This window comes from Hypomesus transpacificus, chromosome 13 (assembly GCF_021917145.1).
Source record: "Hypomesus transpacificus isolate Combined female chromosome 13, fHypTra1, whole genome shotgun sequence".
In the NCBI taxonomy this organism is placed as follows: domain Eukaryota; kingdom Metazoa; phylum Chordata; class Actinopteri; order Osmeriformes; family Osmeridae; genus Hypomesus; species Hypomesus transpacificus.
The window spans coordinates 13,164,707-13,192,460 of record NC_061072.1 but is presented as its reverse complement, the minus strand read 5'-3'; the positions used below and the strand labels follow the sequence as shown (position 1 = coordinate 13,192,460).

Below are 27,754 nucleotides of genomic sequence, written 5' to 3'. Positions count from 1 at the left end.
GAGAGTCGAGAGGAAGGGAGCCATACTGACCCATCAGTACTACTCTGTCACCTCTCCTCTTTATAGGTCTGGCCTTTTAAAAACACTGACGATTTATGGTCAGTTTAGGCAGTATTTCAGACTGTGTGTGAGTGTGTGTGTATGTGTGTGTGTGTCAGACTTGGATTGGTTAATGTGTTTATTTCTGCAAAAGGGGGGGGTCTAATTGAGCCCTACCTTCAAAGTGAGATTAGGTATGTGTGCATGTGCGCTTGGGGCATCATCAGTCCCAGGCTTTTAGGACTACAGCTGCTGAATGGTATTTGATAAGCACAGAATCTCTCCACCCGTCCTCCCTAAAATGATTTAAGAAAATCGAGCTCAACTACAAGCCAACTTCTGTCTACCTATAAGCCTGACCTTGTCTTGGCTGTGAGCTGGCCCACCCAAACAGCCAATCTTTGGAATTTGAGTGGTTGGGAATGTCCATCTATAACCAACATGATTAGACCACACATCCTTTCTCTTTGTAATCTGCCAACTGAAATCAGATTGAAGTTATCCATAATACGATCAGATGGGAAGGTAGGGCCTGGAAGCATCACTATCATGAATTATGACCATGTCGTTTACAAATATGACTTCTCTGGATGGTAGGTAAGACGTTTTTTAAGACATTTTCCGAAAAACCTTTTGAGGTTGACTGAACAGGTCAGGCTTCCTCAAAAAACTAAACACAGAATGAAGTTAGATTGTCGTGAAAACCTAAAGATCTACAGAGGCCTAAATGTCCTGCTGTGAAAACATTGCAACATTCACTTGACAGTTGTGTCGATGTTGAATAAGTTTGGATCTACTGTAGCTTGCCAAAGCCTTTTTTCATGGATCATCAGGCCCACAGCCATGACACAGCTCTCAACTGCAAATTATATTTAATTGGGGCTCAGCCCCAACTGTGCAAAATCCTATCCCTGGTTTGTATGTGTGTGTGCATGTGTGCAATCCAGGCCTAAAATAGGTGACTGAGAGAGATACCCAAAGACCATTCTATGTGAAGGATTGAGTTATCATGATCCCAAGAATGTTTTACTGACACTTTCACAATCTGTCAATCACACACACACAAACACACACACGCACGCACACACACACACAATTCCACAGATGGTGACTAGACCTTGAGCCACTATTCAGTTTATTAACAGGCTGTTCTGTACTCACTGAAATCTCTGTCTTCTCTTACACACCCTCAGTCACAGACCAGCAAATGTAAGCGTATCAGCACTATCATTTCAGTAAACACTATGAAAGATACAATCAGACACTATCCTGTCTGTGCATTCATAAGAAAACGCTGTCTACACAATTTTCTTGCACATAATTACCCTTTTTTATCGTTACATTATTGACAGGTATTGTTGCTACAGTCTTAGGAACAGAAGATGAGTACAACTGGAGGCTTCCCTGTTGTTCTTCACAGGCTCTCCACTGATTCTAAAAGAACCATTTACTCCCGCGATGGCCGATGCTGACCATTCAGCCAAGAAAACAGCTTTTGTGCTGTTCTTCTATCTCTAGTATTAGGCCGTGGTCGTTAGCCCTGGGACCCCAGAGTATTGCGGATGGTCAAATGACAAAGTCGGAGTAGAATGCAGTGAAGCCCGGGGACAAAGGTAGGCTATGTTCAGTTAGACACAGCCAGGCTCTCTCTCTCTCTCTTGCTCTTCTCTTTTAGAGGCGGGTCTGAAAACCCCATTCATGGGCAGCAGCAGCCTAATGCCGCCCTGTAATTAAATGTGATTACTGAAGCTGAGGGCTTCTCCTCCTCCTCCTCCTCCTCCTCCTCCTCCTCCTCCTCCTCCTCCTCCTCCAGCAGGCCACACAGGAACATACTGCCGTTCATTAGAGTAACTCAGACAGCAGCACAGAATGACAATACACTGTCACATTGATTTTAAAGGTGGACACTGTCTCTTCCTGTCTTCCTTTCTTTTTTTCTGTGGTTCTCTATCTCTCTTTCACACACACACACACACACACACACACATAGACACTCATCCCTCCTCTCATTCTTCTTGCTATGGTCCTTCAAACATTCACACACATACCATACATACACATGATCCTTCCAAAACACACACACATACACACACAGCCCGGTCCAACATATACAGTTGGTCCCGACACACACACTCCGTCTCCCCTCCAGTTTCCTGGGCAGACTCCGGCCCCTGGTGCTCATGGGAAATAGCGAGCATGCCTGGCCCCACAAAGACGTCCTTTCAGCCGCCCGCATGCTTGACCTCTCTGAGGTCACCGCTCTGCTTTGTGCCCCGCAACCCCTCCCTGACCTGAGGTCGCCCAAAGAGGAAAGGGGTCAAATCCAGATGCCTGTGTCTAATTTCACCCCGACTGGGTTATCCTCCAAATCTGCCCTGAAATTTGCCCCTCAAAACCCACTACTACATAGTAAGGATCAGTGGTGCCCGTGTTCTACTACCCTGCTAGTCCACAGATCTGCCCCCCCCCCCTGCGACCAAGACCCCCGAACCCCTCCCCCATCCACACACATATGCACACATGCACACTGAAACTGCCCTAATACCACAGCCCTACCTTAAGGGATTAGGTGTGGAGAGACATGTACACACACACACACACATGCACACAAACACACAAAAACACACACACTAGCTGTGGGTCTACCTTGAGGGATTAGGTGTGGACAGACAGGACCCTCCAGCCAATCAACCGCTCTGTCACATAGATTTTGAGGGGTCAGTGGAGCACAATGGCCAGGATTTTCTTGTCTTAACCTCTACTATACTTCCCCCTCTACACAACACACAATCACACGCAGACACACATGTCTCCTCTACATTACATGTCACACACATGCATACACCGCTGTGCCCTCAACTATCTTGTCTCCTCCCTCCCTTTATTGCTCATCCACCACCAGAAGCTCCATCTGGTCCCTATATTTCAGATCTTCTCTCCCAACAGCGAGAGTGCCTGGCTGGGGAGAACTGGTCCACTATGCCCCCCTTTCTGGTCCACCCTCAGGCAACACATTAGTCATCTCTTGGAGTGGCAGGTCTGGGATCCACTTAGCCTATCGAGACAAAATAACTTGAGATGTAAAAACTGACTGTAGATCAGTGTTTCATACTAATAATAATAATAATAATAATATTGTATTAATTTAGCAGATAATTTCATTCAACAGATCACACATCAGGGATTCTAACCTCCAACCTTTTGATCAATAGCAATTTGCTCTACCACTGATCTACACCCAGAGTTCTCTTCTAGTCTTGTTCCCAGCTAGGATCCCATTCCAGATTCCATTAAGCTTACCACCATTCCTGCTTCCCTTTCAAGCCAAAATCTCAGTGGGGTTTATGAAAACAGAAATCGTGCATGTCTCTCTTATTTTAGTTTTGAGGCTGTTAAATGTTACAGCCAATGTTACTTTCGTCTGATAAGATCTATAATTTGTCAGTCAGTTTTACTTAATGTCAAGCAACTCTGAGGGTTTTCCAAGGTAAATCTGTAGAGTAGTTTAATCTGTATAATATTTCAATTTGAATTAAAAAGCACCATAGCCTCTTGTAATTCGTAACCCTCGTGCAAAAGCCTTCAACCGTTGTAGTTCTGCCAAGCCCCTAGAGGGCAGGCAAGTTTTAAATACCTATTGAATCTAGTACCTCTTTTGTCCAATCTTGAATCTTGACTTGAATTCTCACTTCCTGGTTACGCGTTAAGGAAGTACAATGGTAGCAAGCTCAAGTTGTAGTTTACTTTGTTATTACCATGAAAATAATACAATATCGTATTACATGACCATAATGTCGAACTAACGGTCACATTGAAACGTACATGAAAGACGTAGAAGAGTCACAAAACCTACAGCGAGCCGTGGATATTGTGAGTTGCCTCAAACAAGTCTGCTGACTGTAGCGACTAATTTCCTTGATTTAACAGTTCCATCTGTTGATCACTAGTGTGTACCAAGCAGTCTAATGCCTTCATGTTGTTTTACATTGTAATTAGCTACGCGCCGTAAACGGATAGTACATGGATTGATAAAGCAGTCTACCTGTCTTTCTGATAACAGTAGTGCTACGTTTTATTTTTGTTATAGAGTGCCACGTCATTTACTTTCATGACTGAGTGGGGCACACCCCTATAAAAGAAAAGCATTGGCTGGATTCGGAAAAAAAACGGTGAACTTCGCAACGTGGACTTTCACAAGTCCGTGGACGTTCACTTCCTTCGTCATCTTACATCTTCTCAACTGTTTTTCTAATTCGGAGAAAAAAATACTAGCTGTCAAAGATGACAGCGGGGGCTTCAAACTGGGGGCTGATCATGAACGTGGTCAACAGTATTGTGGGAGTGAGCGTGCTCACCATGCCGTTCTGCTTCAAACAGGTAACTAACATTTTCTGTTATGTTATCTCACACCTGTCACACTTTAAATACGGTTTATGATATGATAATATGTGACCTCTCTGTGAACCCAAACGTCAGCAGTAAAACATATGACTGTGTACTATTATTTCCCCTGCTCATGGCATGCCTACAAACGTCAATACTGTTTTTGGCAGACAATATGTTTTAACATGAACGTGAACATTAAAGTCCCCCGCCCCCCCTTTCATATTTTCCCCTTTCTTTTTTGTCTCCCTCCTATCCTCCAGTGTGGAATAGTGCTAGGAACTCTGCTCTTGTTCTTCTGCTCCTGGATGACTCACCAGTCCTGCATGTTCCTGGTCCACACAGCCAGCAACACCAAGCGCAGAACCTACGCTGGACTCGGTCAGTCCACACATCATAGGGCAGCTCAATACTGACGCTGTAGTTGATCAATTCTACTAATTCCATGTTACAGTGATGCAGAGAAAACCACTTTGAGAGGGGCGTTACACTGTCCACCTTGGTGGGTTGACTTTGTACCCAAATGTCATACTAATATCCCTTTTGTGCTTCTATCTGCAGCCTTCCATGCATACGGCAAACCAGGCAAAGCTCTGGTGGAGACCAGGTAAGCCGGACACGGTCCAGGTTGTCTCTTTGCCTGAAGCCTCTGGCTAAAGTCTGCATCATCGGAACCCAACTAAAGTGTGTGTGTGTGTGTATGTAATGTGTGTATGTGTTTCTCTCCAGTATGATCGGTCTAATGTTGGGGACCTGTATAGCCTTCTACGTCGTCATCGCAGACCTGGGCTCCAACTTCTTTGCTCAGTTGATGGGCCTGCAGGTCAGACACAGCTGGCACACTTGCCACACTGACAACCTCAGCTTAATCATTTCCTCACATAAGCCTCATGACAGACTCAAACGTCACTTCCTCCTTGTAACTAATAAGCGCCCTAGTCACACCCTTAACATTCACTTCCTGGGAGATGTCTCTCAGTTTGGATGTCCGACCTGATTGGTCCGAGCTCTCTTCCTGTCTCCTAGGTGACGTTTGGGTTCCGCGTGCTGCTGCTGGTGGCGGTGTCCCTGTTCATCGTGCTGCCCCTCAGCCTGCAGAGGAACATGATGTCATCCATCCAGTCCTTCTCTGCCATGGCTCTCATCTTCTACACGTTCTTCATGTTCACGGTGAGCCCGGCCTGTACACACACACACGCTCTCTCCTGATATTCAAACGCAGAGCTGTTTTTCCTGCTTTTGCAATGTCCAGTGCATCCGTTTTGTGTTTCTTGCATCGCTGCAGTAGTATTAAATATGTGCTACTTCCATGGAGCTTGTAGTTGTGTTAGTCTATGCTAGTGTCAATGCTCCAAGGTATGTCTGACCCCTAGTCTTCTAGCCAGAGCAGGAGAGGGAGCTGTGGGGTGAGTCTGGCTCTAAGCCTGATCCAGTCCTGACCCAGGCCAGACCAGACCACTAACCCTCTAACAGTGATATGTCTGCCTTCCCTCCCTCCCTGTTCTTTTCCCCTCCTCCCCTGTTTATCATGATTTTTCCCTTGCTCCTCATCCACCTATTATATCCCTCCATAATTTTTTCCTCCCTCTGTGTCCCTTGGGGCCTCTTTCCGCTCCTCTTTCCACCTTGTTCGACCTCCCTTTCCTCTCATTTCCTCCCTCTGTCTTCCTTTTCCTCTCATTTCCTCCTCCGTGTCTCCTTTTTCCTCTCATTTCCTCCTCCGTGTCTCCTTTTTCCTCTCATTTCCTCCTCCGTGTCTCCTTTTTCCTCTCATTTCCTCCTCTGTGACTTCCTTTCCTCTTCCTCCTGCTGCTCCTGCTGCTGTAGATAGTCTTGTCTTCTCTGCGTTATGGCCTAATCTCAGGCTCCTGGCTGGAGCGTGTACACCTGTGGCGTCTCAAGGGCGTCATTCAGTGCCTGCCAATTATCGCCACCACCTTCTGCTGTCACCCGTAAGTAACCATGGCAACCACAGCGACCTCTCCCAACCTCAAGGAAACTTGGATGCTGAGGGGAGGGGGGGGTCTGAAATGTTCACCTCTCGTTGCATATCAGACCCCTCTGTCCTTCTCTACTCATCTCCACACTAGGATTTCCTCCCATTATTTTATGTTTCCACATGTGTGTGTGTGTGTGTGTGAGACAGTGGTGGCTGGAGTACTGGGGCAGAGGGCTGCTAAAACAAATCTGTACCCTCCCCTCATCTGATCTGCTCAACCCTTCAACCACCCCCATTCAACCTACACCCCACATCCAGGATAGGTTGTCTGATCCTGGGAAGGAGGGACCTGGAGGGGTAGAGGTGCTGCCGGAGGACTGTGGCTGAGATTCTAGGATTGAGAAAACCTACAGACAGGGAATACCATGCTGACCAAAGAACCGTGATAGTACTGGTAGTCCTCCGCTTGTTCACTCATCCACGGCCTGAACAGAAAGCGCTCCCTTAGATTCATTGACTTCTATGAAGCTTATAGGTGTCTGTCAGCTTGGGATTTCCTGTGTTGTGTTTTTCCTCAACAGTATGGGCACGATTGCTCCTCTTTCCGTATCCCCTCCTCTTATTCTCTCATTCACAACCAGCCCTCAGCATGGGCTCCTCTCTCCCTCCTCTTCCTCCTCTTCCACTCCCCCCCCCCCCCCCTCCTACCCTCCCAACCCTTTTCTTGGTACATGCCGTAACCATTCCCCCTGTCCCTGCTCTTCCCCCCTCCCTCAGATGGTGCTGTCCTCGTTCAAACACGGGCTGCTGGGCGGCCATTGGCTAGGGCGGGTCAGTTTGGTGCGCTGGGAGGGGGTGTTTCGCTGCCTGCCCATCTGTGGCATGGCCTTCGCCTGTCAGTCGTAAGTACCAACTCCACGGCTACGCCCCCCCCCCCCCCCTCAACCCTCCCTCACTGCCCAAGCAGAAACCGCGGAACCGCATTCTTAGAACCTTACCAACATTCTAAGAACTGTAGGCTAGAATTTAGGGGCAGATTGGGCATTGCTCTCGGATCCAGGGGCATGACGGGCCTAGCTGATGTTGCATGAGCAAGTGTGCTGGTTCCTAACAACTACAGCATGAGGGCTTGACCCTGTAGACTAAACCTGAGTATCCAGGCTAGCGACTTATTGACATTACACCCCCGTCACACCCAGAACCAGCGATCTACCCACTACATTTGAAGTGGACTGAATTCATGTCCCTTTCATTCTAAATGCAAGTAATGACCATGTTAACTCCGTTTATAGCAAAGACCAGTTTGGAAAATGAGAAGGACTGTTCTAACATTGCTAAAGGCCTGACAGCAGAGAAGTTTGGGATCTTGCCCGCCCTCCTTTTCCACATGCTTCTTGTTTGGGCTGCGTAATGGTTATATTACGTCGTGAGGAGGAAGTGCTATGAGTATTAGTCCGGGCTCCTTGTTTTCAGTATTTAGTAATGGAGCAGGGTTTGACACAACCTTTATGGCATGTTTGACCTGAATACCCCTCCACACCCACTAGTGAACATGGACCCATTCAGACCAGTAGGCAGCCTGCGGTATCTGGGTTGGTACTGTAGGTCCCTGTGAAAGGGGTAGAACAATGTGGAAAGGAAGGAGGAATTTGGAGATGTATTCCTGAAAAGGATGGCGAGATTAAGGTTGGGGTGGGGTTAAGGATAAGCTTCTTGCACTTTCTTGCCTAACCAATCAGCTTTTGCATCCCTGCCTGGTTGTTGACAGATGCCTCAGCTGGATTTAACTACTTCCTGTCACCTGACATTTTACAGGCTCAAAGCCAGGTCCACTATTAAGCAATAACAAGTTAAGACTTTCTCTGTGTTAGTGTTTTGAGTATGGCCTTAGTATTGTTTAAATTTATAATTGGCATACGGACGGATACCTCTGCCCCCTACCCCCCCCCCCCCCTCCACCCTCATTTCTTTGGCCTAATCCCCTCCCCGCCACTCTCTCTCTCTCCATCCCTCCCTTCCTCCATCTTCACGTCCATCTGCATGCTCTATTGCTGCTTCCTCTGTCCTCTCATCGCCATGGCGCCTGGGCTGGGGGTGGGATCTAAAGGATGGAGGTGTTTGGGTGTGTGGGTTTATGCTACATTCAAACATGTAATGGTTTGGGGGGGGGGGGGGGGGGGGGTGCATTGGGGCCAGATGTTTTGTGGGGTGGGTTGGGGGTTTGGGTGTTGGTGGGAGTTTGAGGATGAGGTGCAGACTGGTTGTTTGTGTGAGGTAGGTGTTGGGTGAGAGGGCTGGAACGAGACTTTAATTACTCTTAACTGCTCTGAGGCAACAGTATGTAACTGCAGGGGCGTGTGTGTGAGAAGCGGTGTGTGTTGTGTCTGTGTTGTGTGTGTGTGTGTGTGTGTGTGTCCCACAAGTGATGAGTGATATTTGGCAGAGTGTGTTGTTGGCCTGTGGTCAGACAGAGCAGGACTCAACGCTGCTTTAGCCAAACCACCAATCAACCGCCTGGACGGCAGCCATCTTGAGACAGGCTGGTGTATTCACATGCTGATTAAGCAGCTTTCAACACATTTTATTTTTATTACATTTATTAAAAGTGTTTACTTTCAGTTAAAAGGAGACCTAACATCACTATTACGAAAGATGGTGTGGTGGTTTCTCAAGGGGGAGGGGAGAGAAGAGAACAGGAGAGGTGAGGCGAGGGGACAGGAAAGAAAGAACGAGTTGAGAAACGAGAGAGTAGGGAGTAGGGATACAAGCACATGGAGGTGAAGAGGGGAGGTGAGTGAAGAGGAAGGTAGAGGTGTTGCACAGACAGTCCTGAATAACCAGTCTCACCTCTCTCCTATATTAAATGCTCTTGAAGGACCAATGACATGCAGTTGTCTTTGTGACTCCCACACACACATTTTCTTTTTTTAAAGAGCCAACATGCTCGTGTTGGCTCTCAGTTTGATATGCTGGAAGTGTGACAGGGACGGTGTGAGTTGCACTGGTCTTTCCAGACCACGTAAACCAGGGGACAGGAAGCAGCGGTAGCAGCGGCGGAGCGGGGCTGCTGAGGACATGTTGAGTGCTTCAGCTCGCTCCTTGCTGTGTTGTTTTATTTGACCTCAGCTTGAGAGATTTACTGGTGCTCAGGTTGTAACAGCCTTGAAGAAAAGCACTGTGGGACAGGGTTAACTCATGAGAATAGGAGAACGGGAATTGAGGAAGAGGTGAAAGACAGACAGGAATAGAGGGGTAGGAGAGAGAGCGAGAGAGAGAGAGCGAGAGAGAGAGAGCGAGAGAGAGAGAGAGAGAGAGAGACAGTTACTGTGATGGTTGTTTTCTCTCATGCTCTTGTTTTTCGTCACTTTGTGTGTAAGAGTGCAAAAGCACTGCAGAGAAAGTTTATAATGCTCTACAAAACCCTGACAATGGCAGTGCCTGTAAATCCACAGTTTAATATGCTACTGGCCTTTCCCTTTGCTCAACAGACAGATAGAAATACAAGCATGTAGACACACTAACAGACAGATAGATAGAAATACAGGAATGTAGACTCAGACAATACAGGTTTGTAGACATACATAGCTCAATCTCACACATACACACAAACATTTACATTTATTCATTTAGCAGACGCTTTTATCCAAAGCGACTTCCAAGAGAGAATACACAGAATCCCTCTTGCCAAACACACATGAACTCAACCCCAAACCACACACCAACATCCGCTAAGACACTTTCACACCTCCAAAAATAATACCTTAGAATGATAACATGAATGCCTTAAAACTGTGTAGTACCACTGCCTCTTCATGTTCAAATGGATCATCATAGAAAATGAATGTTGATCTGATTCGATGGAATAATCTGTAATGTTAGTTTATTTATTCTCTGAGACTCTTAAACATCTAATTACCAGTTAATTAATCTGCAATTTCTAAACCCTATCTATTTAGTCCTGTCTGATGTGGCATCTGGAGTGTGTGTCTGTGTGTGTGTGTGTGTGTGTGTGTCTGTGTGTGTGTGTGTATGTGTGTTCATGGTCTCACAGGCAGGTATTGCCCACCTATGACCAGCTGGATGAGCCTTCTGTCAAGCGCATGTCCACCATCTTCACTTCCTCTCTGAACGTGGTCACCACCTTCTACATTACGGTGAGCACTGCACACCGATGACCTCACTTCCTGTAGCTGGCACCCCCTGGTCACCAGTCCGACTGTGTGTGTGTGTGTGTTTTGAGAGGGGCAGAGAGAGAGAGTCAGAAAGTGTATTGAATGCTTCTGGATTTTATAGGTTAATCTCTGCATCCGTCTTTCATCCTCTCCTTCTCACCACCCTTTCTTCTCGTCCTCCTGCTGCCTCGCACGCCCCCACCCCTCTTCCTCCTGCTGCCTCGCACGCCCCAACCCTCTTCCTCCTGCTGCCTCGCACGCCCCCGCCCCTCTTCCTCCTGCTGCCTCGCACGCCCCACCCCTCTTCCTCTTGCTGCCTCGCACGCCCCCACCCCTCTTCCTCCTGCTGCCTTGCACGCCCCCGCCCCTTTTCCTTCTGCTGCCTCGCACTCCCCACCCTTCTTCCTCCTCCCCAGGTGGGCTTCTTTGGCTACGTCAGTTTCACGGAGGACATAGCCGGCAACGTGCTGATGAACTTCCCCTCCAACCTGGTGACAGAGATGATCCGGGTGGGCTTCATGATGTCTGTGGCCGTGGGCTTCCCCATGATGATCCTGCCCTGCCGACAGGCCATCAACACCATGCTCTTCGAACAGCAGGTACACTCCACAGGCACACACACACACACACTGTCCTTCTCTTTTTCTCCGTTTACCCCATACGCACTCGCTCATGCGCGCACACACACACACACCCTCCCCAGAACTGATGCTACCAAATGTAACTGGACCCCCCCCATCTCTCTCTCTGTCTGTCTCTCTCTCTCTGTCTCTCTCTCTGTCTCTCTCTCTCTGTATATACTAGCAGAAGGATGGGACGTTTGCTGCTGGGGGCTATATGCCTCCTGTGCGCTTCAAGTTGATCACCCTCTGCATCGTCTTTGGCACCATGCTGGGGGGCATCCTCATCCCCAACGGTGTGTGTTTGTGTGTGTGTGTTTGTTTGTGTGTGTGGGTGTTTGACTGGTCCTTTACTTTGGCACACGGAGTGTATCCAATATGCTGTGAAGAGTATGGCCGGCACGGGAGGGGTGTGTGTGTGTGTGTGTGTGTGTGTACTCAGTGTTTGTGTGACTAAGGTCTTTGAGGTGCATGTGTTCTTTTATGTGGGCTGCATAGCTGAAGCTCTTTACGACGTGTATGAATATGACTTTACAGCCCAGTGACTGTCACACTCCAACACAGTCCCTAAATCAGAACCCTGGACCCACAGACACAGGCAGTGGGATGGGGCTATTATTCTCCCAGACATGTGCACACACACTCTTAGACACACACACACACGCTCAGACACGTGCACACTTAGACACACACACACACGCTCAGACACGTGCACACTTAGACACACACACACACGCTCAGACACGTGCACACTTAGACACGCACACACAGCCTGATGGCTTCTTCACACACTTTCTTTTCTGGATTTTGCACACATACTCACGTGCACACACCTGCACACCGCGAGTGGGGATGTAGGTGTGAAGGTTGGTGTTAGTTTGTATGTTTTATTCATACCATACATACAGGGAAACACACTCACACACACCCCTGTGCTGGTGTTTTGGCCAGGCTGTGTGTGTCTAATCAGCCTAATAGAGCAAGGACAAGGAGGGAGGGACTCAGGGAGGACAACAGACACTAAATCCGAGAGGCAATATGGCGTCCGTTCTCTGGATGAGGGATGGGCCCGGGCCCTGCGCCCAGCCCAGGGGGGGGTGGGTGGAGAGGGGGCAGACTGCCCAGGAGAGGGAGGGGGCTGGCGGGCGGGAGGGAGGGAGGGAGGGAAGGAGGGAGGGAAGGAGGGAAGGGGTTTGGTAGCTCCAAGGTTGATACACCCAGGGGACAGGGAGGTTAGGCTGGATTTGGTGTAGGATAGAGTTGGTCGTTTTCATTTTGTCTTCTCTCTCTCCCTCTCAGTTGAGACCATCCTGGGTCTGACTGGAGCTACCATGGGCAGTCTCATCTGCTTCATCTGCCCGGCGCTCATCTACAGAAAGATCCAGAAGAACGGCCTCACGGCACAGGTAACACACACGCACACACACACACATCGATACACAGTAATTCAGCCCAACAAACAGGCTCTGACTAATGCACCCCCTCCTCTTCTAGCTGGTGCTGTGGGTGGGCCTGGGGATCCTCCTGATCAGCACCTTCACCACGCTGTCCATCTCATCTGAGCCCACCCCCCGCCGCCCCCAGCCTCCACCCCCACCCGCCCCAAACAGGGATTACCTCCAGCACATGAAACTGCCCGGTACAGAGGACACACACACACACACACACACACACACACTGCTTAGCACACACACACATCCTAGACACAGTACGGACAGACCTCATGCATGTTTTATTTGGGAGGAAGGGGTGGATGGAGAGCATGAGTTAAAAGGTGATAAGAAGATGGAAAACAGGAGCGGGGAGGGGGGGGGGCAAGGAGTGTTCTTTGTTTCTCAGAGGAAACGGGGAGGAAGGAGACAAAGTGAGATGGAGACAGACTGACAGGGGTAGCCTGCTAGATAACCTCTTGATAATATCTAAGAGAAGCACTGTTTGATGGGGAGAGATTGATGCCCTTCAAACTCCACTGGTTTCTCATTTCCCAATAAACCGTTCCCTTCTCCCTCCGCCCCTATCCCCTCCCCTCTCCCTCCTTCTCTTGTCTTCCCTCGCCTCTCACTCTTCCTCTTCCCCCCACCTCTCCTCCGTGCCCCCACACCCTGTACACAACCTGCACCCCAACCTCCCCCCCCCCCCCCTCCTTCCCCCCTCCGCCGTGGCAGCTGGGAGATGCTTACTAGCTGTCTGCAACTGACAGAGAGATGAGCTGGGGGAGACGGAGAGGGAGGGATGGTTCAGGGTTGCAGAGGAGAGGAAGACAGAGATGAGGAGCGTGTGTGTGTGCGTGTGTGTGTGTTGGGAGGGAGGGGGGGGGGCAGACAACTATTTTCCACCGAGTGCATCTCGAGAGCGAGAGTCCCAAAGCAGAACGAGGACCTCATCCTCTCTCCTCCCCTAATCTCTCCTCATCCACCCGTGCCTTCTCTTTTTCCTCTTCTTTTCTCCCCCCCAGCTAATGTCCACCTTTCCCTCCTCTGTCTCTCCGTGTCTCTGTCCCCCTCCCCCTGTGCCCTGAAGTCCACCTTTCCCTCCTCTGTCTCTCCGTGTCTCTGTCCCCCTCCCCCTGTGCCCTGAAGTCCACCGTGGCCATCCTCCCCACCTGTTTCCTTTTCCTGTTTATCGCTGCGGAAGTGTGGTTCCGTCTCTCGCTCTCTTATTGTTTCCCCTTTCAGCTAGCTTCTCTTCGTGCCCCCCCCCCCCCACACACACACACACACAACCCACCCCCCGCTCGCTCTGTCTCAACATCTCTTCATCCGTCAGAAGTCTGGCTCTCTGCTGCCACCTAGTGTAACTGCTGTTCTCCCAGTCAGTGTGTCTGCAGTTGGACTGGGCTACATTGTGTATGGTCTCTACAGAGAAGCCCCTGGTGAAGAAGCCCGCTGAGGGGGTGGAGCGGCCCAAGCTCCCTGCAGATGGGGGGGTGGGTGTTGACCGACAGGAGGAGAGGAACCAGCCAGAGCCCCCCCAGATCAAAGGACCGGTAGAACCAGAGCGGAAGAAGGAGGAGGAGGTGCAGCTGGACAGGCCCGAAGCTGGTAAGAAACCAGGGGCAGAACCCTCAACCCTGGAGAACTGAGGATACAACCTCGTCCAGGTTGATGGTACCTATATCTCTACAAACTAACACGCAAGAGTGGAGTGCAGTTTGGGATTCATTGAAACGATGCTGAAGGAAATGTGTACCACAGTGTCTCTGTGTGTCTTCTAGGTGTGGCAGTGCCAGAGAAGGAGGCCCACAGACACGAGCCCCCCATCCCTCATGATGAGGTACTGATAGACGAGAGGAAGAACGCAGCCGAGCTGGCCGAGGACAAGAATCCTGTTCCAGGAGGAGGGAAAGAGGAGGAGTCTCAGGGGGATGTGGAGCCCGGGGCGGGGCTTTCACAGGATGTCGACGACCAGAAGAAGAAGGAGGAGGAAGAAGAAAAGGAGGAGGAGAAACCGAAGCCTGTGTTGGTAAAGAAGAAGGAAGTGGAGGCGGGCGTGGTGGAGTCCAATGAGGTGCTGGAGAAACCGGAGGCGGGGAAAAAGCAGGAAGCACCCCGAATGAAAGACGAGGATAGAGCTGCCCCTGTGAAAGAGGTGCATGCTGGGAATGATCCTGTGGCCGTTCCTGCTGTGGCGCAGGTTGATGATGCGGACAAGGCCGCAGATGCTGCTAGGAAAGGTGATCTTAAAGTTCAATCTGAAGTTGAATCGAATATTGTCTTAAAACCACCTCCATTTGTCATCCGTCCTTAACCGTTGTCGTTCTGTTGACTTTGTCCCCTGACCCTGTGCCATCTAGGTGGTGAAGTGCCACCTGCTGAAGCAGAGCATCGTGGGCCACCAGAGGGGGCAGATGGGAAGGAGGGAGGGGCAGATGGGAAGGAGGGAGGGGCGGAGGACAAGATGGAAGGTGAGTGAACAGAGGAGGGTAGGCAGTGCTATATAACCATAGAGTCGGTCATGTGCATGATTTCAACAGCCTCTCTCGGATCTCCATGTGGCTCTGTATGTCTGGGATGTACGCCTGTTTGAGACGGGGCGATCATTCGGTCATGGCTCTGCCGTCTGAAGATTGTCAACCAAGAAGCTGTGGAGGATAGAATGAAGAAGGGATTGTTCTAGCATGTCCTTGCTCACCCTGGCTTGGCCTCAGCTCGATACACTGAGCATCACTGTGTTTTCTATTCTTTTAACTTACCTTTTTGCTTTTTTTCTCTTTGTCTATCTGTCCCTTTTCCTCTCTGCCGGGCTACTGTCACAGTGATAAAAAATCTGGTTGCAGGTATGACCTTGTTCTCTTTTATTTCCGTCCTTTTTCACCTCCTCCTTTTAGCGTCTCTTTTTTCTTGTGAACTGTCAAGTCAACCTCTCCAGACGTAGGAGGATAGTAACTAGCATAGCCCCCGTGTTTAAATCGTTGTCACTGCATCTTCTATCTATCTTATCTCTCTTGTGTCCTGTGAGACTACCCATAGCTAGACCTCTCCCTCTCCTGGCCCTATGGAGTCTGGCCTTATCAAACTAATACTTTAACCAGTTTGACACCACCCCTCTCAATATCGATAATGGTATGTTCTAACCCATGTTTTCCTTCACTGTAGAAGGTCAGTTGGACCATGCCATGCTGCTGCAGGTGATCAAGCAACAGCAGGAACAGCAAAAGAGGCTGCTAGATCAGCAGGAGAAACTACTGGCTGTCATACAGGAACAGCACAAGGAGATTCATCAGAAACAACCAGGTACTCACACACACACACACACACTCGTAAAAACATCTGTGCATGCACATGACCTCACATACAGTGATTCACTCTTGTGTGTGTTGTCAGATGGTGCAGAGGCAGAGGTGGCAGAAGGAGTAGCAGCCAAGATAAAAGACTCATCCCAGGTTGGGGCTGGAGCTGAAGATCCACCTGCTGGAGTGCTCGAGACGAACGTCTTGCCCGAGAATGAAGCCCTGCCGGGGGCAGGAAAGGTAGAGGACCCAGCCCTTAGGATTGTGGTTCCTAAAGAGGAGGCCCCAAAACAGGCTGTGGTGTCAGCAGTGGAGGCCCAGAAGGAGAGAGAGGTGGGTGCCCGGGGGGTGCCACTGGGGGGGCTGAGGGAAGTCGAGGCCAGGGCAGACCCAGTCCAGGCCAAGCCCAAGGAACAGCTAGGCCAGCTTGGACAGGGAGAGACGGCCCTGGATCGGGAGAAGGAGAAGCTGGAGAGGGAGAAGCTGGAGAATGCCATGGCAGAGAGAGAAAGGATCAAGAAGGAGGTGAAAGCCAGGGTGGAGACGGAGCGTGTGGAGAGGGAGAAAAGAGAGAAGCTGGAAAAGGAGCAGGAGATGGAGAAGCTGAGGCTGGAGAAAGAGAGAGCGGAGAAGCTGAGGCTGGAGAAAGAGAGAGCGGAGAAGGAAAAACAGGAAAGGGAGAGAGTGGAGTTGGAGGAGCAGAAGGCAAGACTGGCTGAGGTGGAAAGGGTTGTTCAGGCCAAGGAGGCTGCTGAGGCTGTGGTCGTGGCTGGGGCTGAGCAGGCAGCAGAACCACCGCCTGCCAAGAAGGGGGGTCGTGACTTGAAGGAGAGGGCAGCAAGAGAGACCGACTCTAGAGGAGTTTCAGAGGAGGGCCCCAAAGCTCCCCAGGGCCCCAAGGAGAACGCTAGAGACCAGGGAGACACGGACCTGAGGAGGAGACGCAGGGCACTGGAGGCTGAAGGAGCTGGGGAGGTGTCCAGGGGAGGGGGGCTGGAGCCCCTGCTAGACCTGGGGGGGTCAGACCTCCATGCAGCCCTGGAGGGGCAGCTCCTAAGGGGAGCTCTGGTACACACACGCCAGATCAAACAGACTTCAGACCCAGAGTAAGAGAGGGGCTGGTGAGGCTGGTCCTGCACACCCTTCCAGCCTCTCTGCCGGTCTCCATGACCCCTCCTGAGACACAGTCAGACCAAACGGACCCTCTGTGAGACGGGGCTGAGACACAGTCAGACCAAACGGACCCTCTGTGAGACGGGGCTGAGACACAGTCAGACCAAACGGACCCTCTGTGAGACGGGGCTGAGACACAGTCAGACCAAACGGACCCTCGGTGAGACAGGGCTGAGACACAGTCAGACCAAACGGCCCCTCGGTGAGATGGGGATGAGCTGCATCGAGGTGACAGGGACTAGGCCGGTTCTCTTCCTCTTGCTTTCTGTCACTTTCTCTTTTCTGGTATTATTATTTTTCTTCAACCAGTGTCTTTCATTGTGCTTTAATGAGAAGATAATGCAAGGTGATCTATGGATATTTCAGGAATTATATAAGATTTGGCTATTAATGTATATTATTCTACCTTACATACAAAGTCTATTTGAATATATATATTGGAATGTAAATATTAACTTATTAATAAGGGGGGGGGGGGGGAGTTCAAGGTCTGAATGCTGAATTGTTTATTGCTGTGCAAAGACCATTCTTGGTTTGTGGATGCTGTGTAGGCCACCTCCTTCAAACTGATTCCCATGGTGTTTCTCAGTGTTCTGTTTTCATTTGACAAATATTGAGATGTTCTATTCTCTAAAGATTGCGTTTTATATCAATTGTATCATGTTTGTAAATTGTGAATTCCTATGTAAAACAGCATATCTTGAGAGAATTGTAGATTGCCTTTCTGTTCATTTAAAATCAAAATGTATTGTTTAAGGCTAAAACAAGATACTTTCTACTGCTGTAGCTGTATATTCTTGCCCCATCTTACGCACACTGCATTGCAATGTCCCTTTAGAAAGTTCTGATTAAGATACTGAGTTCCATACCAAACGTTCCTCTCCACTGGTGCCTTACCTTTATGCTGCAGAAGTGATGTTGACAACGGTATTTAAATGTGGTTTAAAGTTTGAAAATGTTCGGTTGTCTTTCTACCTGTGCATAGTGCCTCTCCTTGTTAGTAGAGGAATTATTCAATGCCTTCAATGTGTATTGATTTCCTTGCGGTTTGCGTGATAAAGTTGCTGTACTTGGGGAATTTTGGAACACATGCTGTGTTGTAGGATTAGTGTTCTTTGCTTGTGGCTTTTCCCTTGTTGTTACAGATGATACTGAAGAAAGGGGAAATTGAACTAAGGGTACTGCTTTATTTCTTCTGAAGTGTTTCTAAAGACTTTTTTTATGTTGAAATAAAAGTTTACAATGAATTAATTGATCTTGATTTGTTAACACTAACAAAATAAATACAGGAATTTATTAAAAACTAGTACATTACAAAAATGCCATATTGGTGAACAAGCTTGCTGCATACTGACTGAAATAGTGGGACAACGTATGCAAGACAATATCAATGTGTCAGCAGCAGATGGTTGATAAGTCAACACTGTCCCAGTCCTTGCCAAGGTTTGAATGACCCTCTCCCCACTGGACAGACAGGGTGCTGCACCCAACATGTCACAGCAGAAAGAACCAGGCTTCTCTGCCATTCCAGGACAGACAGTACATTGTGAACTGATTTGAGACTTGAAAAGAAACAGAGAAGCCATCTTGGCTCCTGACTGATGATGATGATGATTGCAACAACCCCTTCATATGAGACTGGGACACAGTTGCACCTCATTGTTTCTACACAAGATTCAAGGTAGGACACTGGAGCAGCTACTTCACCCCCTTCTTTGCCTGTAAAACAATTAGATAAAATGGTATATGGATGAAAAACTGACACATTGACATGACAGTTCAAACTGGAATGTAAACCACAGTTCTACTTACGGCAGATATGAAACATGTCTTTAGTGCCTCAAACTCCTTCACACACATGTCCTTCCTGAGTTCTTGTCTGCCAGCTGTGGTAGTGGAGGACACACACTTCCCATAGGCTGCTGCCTGTATAACACAAGGTGATGTCAAGGGTTATTTATGGGGTCTTAGGTTAATGTTCAAACAGAAAACTACACAGCAGATGTTCACTGTGCAAGAAATAAGAAGCACATACTCTAATGACACTAATATTCTTTAACCCAAGTTGCTAATTGGATTGTTGGCCTAACGTCGACTCGATTAAGGAATGTTCTCCTGCTTCTCAGTGAATCTTACATAAATGTTATATATCCAACTCGAGCATTATACTGTCTATCTTACCTCTGCTGCACATTGAGCAAACAGCTCAGGGAACCTTCGCATTCTGTCACGACTCCGGGTCCATACGTTTGTCCCCGACATGACTACAACGAGTATCTCGTTTTTCAAAGAGACGTTAGTAAATCCGTGACGTTATCAAGAAGTGATATCTGTATTGATGTAGCAAGCAATTGCCGAAGACAATGAACTGTAAACATGACAAAACTAGCATAACCTTAAAGACAGTTGTTTATGAAAGAACAAGGTATGCATCCTCCAGGACAGCGCCATGTTGTTGACCCTGTATCAGGAAGCGCCATGCTTGTTTGATTTTAACTCATATAAATGGCTCAACTCTACATCAATCAAGCTACGTATTCAATTATGAGTGTTCTTATTGGTAGATCATATTATTTACGCATACAGATGGACAAATGAATCCATGTTGGTTTTGACGTATGGCTTCCGATTGGCTAGATGTCACCAAAGGCTCCGCCTTCTGTCTATCCCGAGGAAGCGATGAGTAGCCTGAAGTCTAGAGTGCAACATCATGGCAACATTTATGGAGCGCCTGGCTTTTCTTCAAAACGTAAGTACCATTTTCTAAGGCAGTTAACTTAAGATACTATTTTGACATAACATGAAAGTATCCCAAACTAGAAATAGTGTTTTACATGTTTATACGCGCTGATTACAGTAGGCTACGATCTAGGCTAGCTAGCTCGCCGCCAGCTGAATACACAGCGCCTGACTGTACACTCCCTATGTGTAAGAACATACGTGACATCCATCTGAGATCTTACACAATGTTTTTGGATAAATGGACCACTAGTATGTAGGCGCCACAGACATGCACCCTTTTGCTGAGGATGTTGATAAACTAATTGCTAGCCAGATAGCTACCCAGTCCTCCAACTCATCATCACCTTACCTTCCCACTCCCAGGTGCCTACTCTGATGAAGGCCACGGCAGACGATGAGAACCCTTGTCCTGGCTACCTCTTCCAGGAAATAGGAAGTATCCTTCTTCCAGCCTCTCAGATACATCCATCCATCTATCCATGTATCTATCTATGTTCAGGTGATGTTGCCTTGACCCTATCTGACCTACAGAGATATCCCAGGAGTCACCAGGTTGTGGCCAGTGTCTGCTGGAGTATCTACTAGAGAGGCTGCAGGTGGACTCCTGCCACGTCAAGCTGAAGGTGAACACAGTCTGGCTGGCCCCTGCATGCACTCAAATACCGCAGCTCTGCTCACATATTAAATATAATTGTCATGTTATGAAGAGCGGTATGGATTGTTATGGTCAAGGCAGCTTCATAGTGATATGCTGTCGTCACGTCAAACCAAGCCCTCGCTGATTCCCTGTTTCTTTGACTCTCAGGTCCTGAAACTCTTTGTCCACCTTTGTGGTCATGGATCTCAACCCTTCCTCACAGAGCTCAGACGAAACTCCACCTTCATCCAGCAGGCGGCTGGTGAGAGGACACTCGTTCACTACTCAGACAAAGATCTCCGGAGCTAGTCTTTGATATAGCTGCTTACTCTTTACGTGGTTTTCTTTAGTTTACAGTGGTCCTCCTGATCCCATCCATGGTACTGCTCTGTACCAGAAAGTAAGAACTACAGCACAGGTAAGCTATCAATCCCATCCATCACACAGACACACACACACACACACACACGCTGAGTTTGACTTCATCTGTCTCCAGGAGTTGGCCTCGTTGCTCTTCACAGATGCAGGCTCCTCCCAGAACTGCCTTTCTCCATGCACACCAGCTACTCCCACTATGGGTGAGTCACAAGATGATAATTGTGATGATTAGAGCAATACTGTTGGTGATTGTGGTGATGAGGAAGAGACAAATGAGAGCTATAATGATGATAATTATAAAGTTGAAAGTGCTGAAAGTTATAAGGATTTGTTAGTTAGGTTAAAAGTACCATATTACATGTGGTTGGCTTACCAATCAATCACTTTATTTATAAAGCACATTTAAACAGAAGTTAACATGCAAATTAGAAAGTTGGTTTCCTGGTGCCCTACTGCTAATGACAGGCATCTGGCCACTGAACTTTTCAACGTGACTTTAGTTACTATTGACTTAGCTCAGCAAGCCTCCTTATTGGTCAAAGGGGAGGAGGGAGAGGGTGACGGGTCTGAGAGGCAGGTAGACAGTCAGAAACATGAATCCTTTTGATGACAGGAGGTTCGTAAGGATGAGTGCTTTTAGTGAGTCTGTGTTCTCTCTCTGTGTGAAGGTATGGGGTCAGAGTCGAGCCACAGGTCAGGGATGCAAGGTTTTGGCTACAGTCCCGGGAAGAGGGTGACAGGTGAGTGGCCACGATGACACTTCCTGTATTATCACTTCCTGTGCCATTGCAGTGTAACAACATCAGAATGTCAGGTTAGCTGATTGGTCAAGCTTTGTGTGTGTGTATGTTGCTGCCAGGCAGTGACACACTATTGGACAAGATCCAGAAAGCAGCCGAGGTGGTGGCGAGTGCTGTCCTACCCCCCACCGAGCATCAGGGCATCCGTCTCCATGACAACCACTATCGGGCGGTGGCGGCGCCCGCTGCTCCCATCGAGGTGGCAGTGCCAGCCTGTGCCTACACCATGCCCCCACATAAACCCAAAGGTATGACATCCTGAAGGTGTTTTGTTGTTATAATCACTCTAGTTTCTACCCCCTGTCTTACCTTCTTTGCAATTCTCTTTCGTCTCGATTCTCCTCTACCTTTTCATCTCCTCATTTTGTCAATCTTCTCTGTCCTTCTCTCTTCCCCCATGCCCCGTCTTTTCCTCAGTGTCCCAACGCTGTCCAGGGCAGGTGGGTGGGGGCTGGGAGGAGATGGACAGTGGCCACAGCTCCTCCCACAACTCTTCCCAGGAAAATGCAGCCAATAGTAGGGTTTCAGGGGGCGGGAGCGGCAAATCAGGTGGCACAGATAGCCAATCAGGAGCCAGTAGGGAGAGCGGGGACCTGTCAGAGCGGTAAGTCACACATTCCAAGTCTCTACAGTACCATGTCCTAATCCCCTATTTTTTCAAGACTCTTTCTGACACTTTCCTCTCTCTCCCCTTCCCTCCCCAGGGTGGAGGCTATGCAGCTGGGGGACTGTGGCCAGGAGGTGGCCCTGATCAGCAGACTGGTGGAGGGCTCCAGAGTCTTCCTGTCCAGAGATGAGAGCCAGCACTTCATCAAGGAGTCAGTCTATACAGATAATCATACTCTTACTTTTAACAGCATCGTTTCATGGAGTCTCTACGTAGACTTTACTGTGCTAGTTACACCAAAAGACTGACGTACAGTAAAACCCGAAACACACGAGTCCCCTTAATATCTTCCAAACGTGAACTTTGGAGGAAAATATGCTTCTACTGTCATTAGATTGTTGTAGTAGTTTCCAGTGGATGTTAAGTCAGCAATGTTTTTGAGGGACTGCCATTGCTATGCGTTCAACAGTTTCTGTCTGTATGTCTGCAGGTGCTCCATCCTGAACTGTGAGGTGGTGGTAGAGCTTCTCTCGCGCAGACTGCAAGACCCCTCCAACACAGTCCAGATGGTATGTCCCAGGAAAAACTCCTGTGCGCCTGTGTGATACACTTGTACATGTGCCCATGCGTTTGTGTAACAGAACTTTGAACCCTCCTCCCCTCCAGAGGGCACTCTGTGCTGTGGCTTGCCTCATGACCTCTGACCTCCTGTCTCTGGAGCAAATCCTCGGGGCGACCCAGAGGAGGTTGGCCCAACTCAGCCAAGGATCCCCAGGACCAGTGGCCAACAAGGCCACCAAGGTATGGAGAGAGAGAGCAAATAAATTGTAAATATTGTATGAGAATTGTGAACTGTATTAGAAAAGTGAGAGAGAGTTAGATTTAGAGAAAAGATGGGAGATGACGCAAGTAAACCCAGTCCCTGATGTTTTTCTTCCTCTCCACCCTCTCCAGATCCTGCGCCAGTTTGAGGCGCTGATGGGCGGGGCTAAGGCTGCTGCCAGACGAGATGCAGCACCCGATAGTGTTCCTCCCACTGCCCCCTCATACTCTGCCCCCTTACTGCTAACACACCCTGTTGACTTCACCACCTCCCACCTGGAGAGTGACCCTCAGTCCAAACCTCCACCCCTGTTAACCCCTCCCATGCCCTGCCCTGAGGGAGACTATGGGAGGTCCCTCGGCGATGACGAGGAGGACGAGGAGAAGGAAACACTCACTCCTCAGAATGACGATCCTCTGGAGGGTCCGACTGGCTCGAGGACTATGGAGCCACAACTCCCAGGTTTCCATAATGAGCCCCAGCCACAGCAGCCCTGCGTAGGCAGACTCTCTCTGTTCACTGGCATGGAGCTGGTGACCAGGCCCGGGTGTACCTTAGAGAGAGAGGGTGATCTGTGGACCAGAAGAGAGAGGGTGGGGGTTGCGCAGAGGGACTCCAGGCAAAATTCAGGCTTTGCCTCAACCAACACAATGAACTCGCCACTCCTCTCTCCGGACGAAACTAGCGATGCCCCTCCCCTGCCCCTGCCCATGTGTGACATCCCACCCAGCAACATCCAATCAGTGTCTGCCTTCTCTTTCCTCAACCTTTGACCTTAGGTCCAGCAGAGGTTAAAGTGAGGATATTATCTTAGATACGTGTCATCGGGACCTCTCGCTCTTTATAGCAATATGGTGGACGGATGCAGAACTGCTTTTGCCTGCCCTGTCTCTTCCACAAGCGAAGGAGAAGTTGTCTGGCTTGAGGGGTAGTTGTATGATGTGACAGTTCAGCTCCTGGGTCGGTTTACGTTTTTGGAGCTTCAGGTTACAGATGCTGTGACTCAGGACTTGTTTAAAGCCTGGGTCACACAGCCAGTCTGAGAAGATATGGGCTCTTCTCATCCTACCCCCTATCATTTCATCTCAACTGGAATTGGTTGTAATTTGGGTTAGCCAGGATTCAAGGGCCTCTCTGGGCCACGTCAGAGACCTTGCTTGAATCTTCTGTGCTTATCTTGTCACACAAACTCCTCGTATCCAGTTGAGATAAGTCCAGATCTTCTCAGATTTACAGCGTGACCCATATTTAAACTAACCCACTGTCACTATGCCTCGTCTACTCTACCATACACCCTTAACTTCTTTTTGTTTTGTATTTTGCACTACAATGAATATTTTGGCCTTGATTTATATAATGTGTGTTTACTAGTACACGTGATTTATGAAAGACCTCCACTAACAGTGTAAACAGTACATGGCATAATGATTTATGACTGTAATGGCTCCTTCTGTTGATCCAATGGCTGGGACTGGTTTTAGAGCATGTCACAGATGGGTATAGGAGGAATGGATTCAGGTAAAAAGTTCAGGCTGCCATTACTATAACCATGCTCTGTGTGTGTGTGTGTACATGTGCAAGCATGCTTGTGTGTGTGTGTGTGTGTGTAAACATAACTACAGTTGGTTCAAAAGTAATGTGTCCTGGTATGAGGGGTAGAAAACCTTTCAGTTTATTTTTGTTTGTCTAAAGTTTGACAGAAGCCATGTTGTTGCACTCATGAACAGCTGTGTGACATTAAAACATGCTGTAGTTCTGTTAAGCAACTGCACCAAAACAAGACTGTCCTGAAGGCATTTGGAATGACTGTATTGTCATGACTGTAAGTGTATTTGAACTTAATCACTAATGTTTTGCCAACCCAAATTGTATTGTCAATGTTAAATGAATGCTTCCAAAAAAGAATCATAACCTTACATTTTGCAATGGTAAATGTGAAATTCCAAAAATGTGAAAAAAGATGGTATTCTCACAGGTCCTGACATTTCTTTCTCTTATCAACAGTTTTACGGTCATACTGCAGCGGCCTTAGACCAGTACGAGGTACATTCAAACAGACACACAATGATTGAGGGGGAGGCTCAGCCTTGTCAAACAGGTTTTCTTACTAACAGCCAGCATCCCCTGGGTGTGCTGTTATTGAGGAACGCTGAGATCTTGAACACACCCCTTCCTGCAGCTCCAGTACTCCCTGGGGTCTATACTTAGACCATGGATAATTTGAGGTCTGAGTACTGAAGAGGCCTGTGCCATATATATTCGTACTGTTACTGTGAACTAGCTGGCCCACTCAAACCCAGGCTGAATCACAGCCAAGACTGGCAGTAATGCCAGAGGGCGAGACTTCTAATGCACAATTGATAACTATGATATGTGTCACTACCAAACCCCTCTTCTGTGTTACAGTTCACTGCTGAGCCCCCAGAGTGGTCTGTTGTAAACTGCTATCATCACTCTCCTATAACCACTTACATTAGCCAATGGAAACATGTGTTTGCCCTCGAGTAATCACGCCACTTAGAGGGAGAGTGGCTTAATTATCCGACCAGTCTGCAAGCAGTCAGTATAATCAAGAGGATAACCTAAGAGATAAATCACTCAACAAGCTGAAGGTTGTCAGAACCCTCGCACAGCTTAGCGTGTGTTGTAGCAATGTGTGTGCTGGCTTGGTCAGGAACATGGAGCAGAGAGAATGTGCTGGGCTTTATTAGGTACAACAAGCACTCTGGATCATTCACCTTCCTTTCAATAGCACCAATGGAAAATGTCATACAAGTGTTCCCTCGTATGAGGAACAACAACACAAAACCTGATGCTGGAGCGCCGGGGCACACACACACGCAGGCATACACACATTCCAAAATAAGCACACACGCACACTTATACTGCACATATAACCACAGTGGTCTGGCCATGGAAGGCAGGTGTGCTTATGGTCTTGGCACATTACAGGGTGAGGTGGGGTGAGCCATGCCCGAGATGTTCCTCCCTCCCCGCCTCCATTTTGTCTTGTGTGTATCTCTCCATCCTTACTGGCACATGCCAGTGGTGTTGGGGGGTGGGGGAGTAAGATGTCAACAGGTTAGTTCATGGTCACGTGGAGCCGGGTCGACCTCTGGTCTGCAGGCTGCTGAAATGCGCCTCCCTCAGAAGTTTGTTGATGTAGTTATAGGATGAGCCGTCGGCAGGGAAACCCATCAAGGAGCTGGAGGAGTCGTCTGGCATGGGACTGAGGGAACTCTGGGAATTGTAGTTATTCTGGCCATGTGGGCATAGACTGGTGCTGGTGCCAGCTGCCCTTTCTGGACTACTAACACCACCACTACTGTCGCTGCTGGATGACTGAGGGAACAAGAAGAGGCACAGGAAGAATGGCTTTGCATTACACACAAGCTAACACAAAGGCCAAGTATTAGTCAGAACCTGTTTAGACACAATTTCTTAGTCTATGTCTAGCAAAAAAAATCCCTGAACACACATACATCCAAGGCTTAAGGTACACACACCTCAGAGTCCCAGACATCTCGTCCAACGTCAGACACAAGACCATGACCCTCCTGACCCCCTCCAGACCTCTTAGCTTGGGGGTTAAGCTGCTGTTCCCCCTCAGTGTCACAACCCCTGCGACGTTTTCTGCACCAAAGGGAGAGATAGTGGTGGAGAAGACGAGTGTCAGGACAGAGGGAGTACATAAGATAGGCTATCCAAAAATACAAAGCATCCATTAAATGACCAGACGCGTGCTCTAGTTACAGTATTAAATGAAAACATGACAACTGATTTTATCAACCACATTGATTATTGTGAGTAACATTGTGACAGCAGCAGAGAAACCAAAGCCTGCACAAAGGCATTCCTCCTACTGCAATGGTCAGGCATTTAGTCACGAAGCCTACCCTTACTTGTCGCCTTGAGTGAGAGATCGTGACTCACCTGTTTTCTGTTAACATTTGGAGGTCTTGAATGTCGGAATTGGAAAAAGAAAAATCTTCCTTGCGCTGTATCCGGCCTAAGCTCAAGACACGACCGAAATCTATTCTCGTTGCTGTAGCTTTGACCACGAACTTATCGCAAGAACACAGACAGTGACAGTGGTAGACTACGAGATGATATCACGTCTCAGAGAATCGTTAGCTAGCTACAGTAGTGGAATCATTTTTGCAAACCAAATAAACCCGTCCGAATCACTCACTGTCTGCATGCCATACTAAGATCCCTCAGTTATGCAAGACAACGGAGTCTCTAGGAACTCTAACGATTGTCAGGAAGCAAATGTAGATAACTAAGCTAGGTTAGCAGACAGTAACTAGCTAGTGCTAGCTAGCTCCACAACTGGTGCTTAGCTGCTACCATACTATGTCAGTGTGTCAGTTTTTTTCCGGACTTTTATTCCTTATTTTAGTTTATTCCAGCGGTCTAACAAAGTTAAAACAAGAGGAAACTGTATGATGGACAGTACAACATTTTCAATGTAGCCTACCCGTGGTTCCGATCAAACAAGTAAGTAGCGACCGCTAGCTGCAGTGCTAGCGAGCCGCCCAGCTGATACTGTTTACATGACGTTGGGTGACGTAACACCCCGGTAACGCGGAAACAAACATCCATCTGTCAGGTCAGACTCACAAGTGATGGGAACTTTCGATCTATACTTTCTATGGAAATGCACATTTTACATTTCCTTAAGAGGCGAGACAACAAGTGAATTACCATAT

The 27,754-nt window shown here is 48.4% G+C and overlaps 4 protein-coding genes across 7 annotated transcripts; 2 read left to right on the top strand and 2 right to left on the bottom strand.

Moving 5' to 3' along the window:
* Positions 1 to 3,716: 3,716 nt before the first annotated feature.
* On the top strand, positions 3,717 to 18,302 carry slc38a10 (solute carrier family 38 member 10). 4 transcript variants are annotated; one of them, XM_047032823.1, is made up of 18 exons: positions 3,717 to 3,909; positions 4,127 to 4,416; positions 4,686 to 4,803; positions 4,984 to 5,029; positions 5,152 to 5,245; positions 5,449 to 5,592; positions 7,139 to 7,263; positions 10,413 to 10,515; positions 10,950 to 11,132; positions 11,338 to 11,449; positions 12,453 to 12,559; positions 12,648 to 12,792; positions 14,015 to 14,194; positions 14,368 to 14,826; positions 14,947 to 15,057; positions 15,409 to 15,429; positions 15,749 to 15,886; positions 15,977 to 18,302. In XM_047032823.1, the coding sequence occupies exons 2-18, from the start codon at positions 4,321 to 4,323 to the stop codon at positions 16,990 to 16,992; spliced, it is 3,198 nt and encodes a 1,065-aa protein (XP_046888779.1). In that variant the 5' UTR covers positions 3,717 to 3,909; positions 4,127 to 4,320; the 3' UTR covers positions 16,993 to 18,302. The 4 variants fall into 4 exon arrangements, with proteins under 4 accessions (XP_046888779.1, XP_046888778.1, XP_046888782.1 ...); XM_047032822.1 differs by lacking the exon at positions 7,139 to 7,263 and adding an exon at positions 6,250 to 6,374; XM_047032826.1 differs by lacking the exon at positions 15,409 to 15,429.
* On the bottom strand, positions 17,518 to 19,537 carry ndufaf8 (NADH:ubiquinone oxidoreductase complex assembly factor 8). Its single transcript, XM_047032865.1, has 3 exons — positions 19,237 to 19,537; positions 18,868 to 18,981; positions 17,518 to 18,774 (listed from the first exon to the last, which is right to left on the bottom strand). Exons 1-3 carry the CDS (start codon positions 19,315 to 19,317, stop codon positions 18,754 to 18,756), a joined length of 216 nt encoding a protein of 71 aa, XP_046888821.1. The 5' UTR covers positions 19,318 to 19,537; the 3' UTR covers positions 17,518 to 18,753.
* A 183-nt stretch (positions 19,538 to 19,720) lies between these two features.
* tepsin (TEPSIN adaptor related protein complex 4 accessory protein) lies at positions 19,721 to 25,633 on the top strand. Its single transcript, XM_047032833.1, has 13 exons — positions 19,721 to 19,804; positions 20,161 to 20,233; positions 20,329 to 20,420; positions 20,603 to 20,696; positions 20,785 to 20,852; positions 20,931 to 21,012; positions 21,481 to 21,552; positions 21,672 to 21,860; positions 22,030 to 22,216; positions 22,317 to 22,430; positions 22,710 to 22,788; positions 22,886 to 23,020; positions 23,174 to 25,633. The coding sequence occupies exons 1-13, from the start codon at positions 19,766 to 19,768 to the stop codon at positions 23,813 to 23,815; spliced, it is 1,866 nt and encodes a 621-aa protein (XP_046888789.1). The 5' UTR covers positions 19,721 to 19,765; the 3' UTR covers positions 23,816 to 25,633.
* A 99-nt stretch (positions 25,634 to 25,732) lies between these two features.
* si:dkey-21c1.1 (uncharacterized protein LOC100150256 homolog) lies at positions 25,733 to 27,634 on the bottom strand. The gene is made up of 3 exons (XM_047032863.1): positions 26,976 to 27,634; positions 26,549 to 26,675; positions 25,733 to 26,384 (listed from the first exon to the last, which is right to left on the bottom strand). Exons 1-3 carry the CDS (start codon positions 26,990 to 26,992, stop codon positions 26,136 to 26,138), a joined length of 393 nt encoding a protein of 130 aa, XP_046888819.1. The 5' UTR covers positions 26,993 to 27,634; the 3' UTR covers positions 25,733 to 26,135.
* Positions 27,635 to 27,754: the final 120 nt, after the last annotated feature.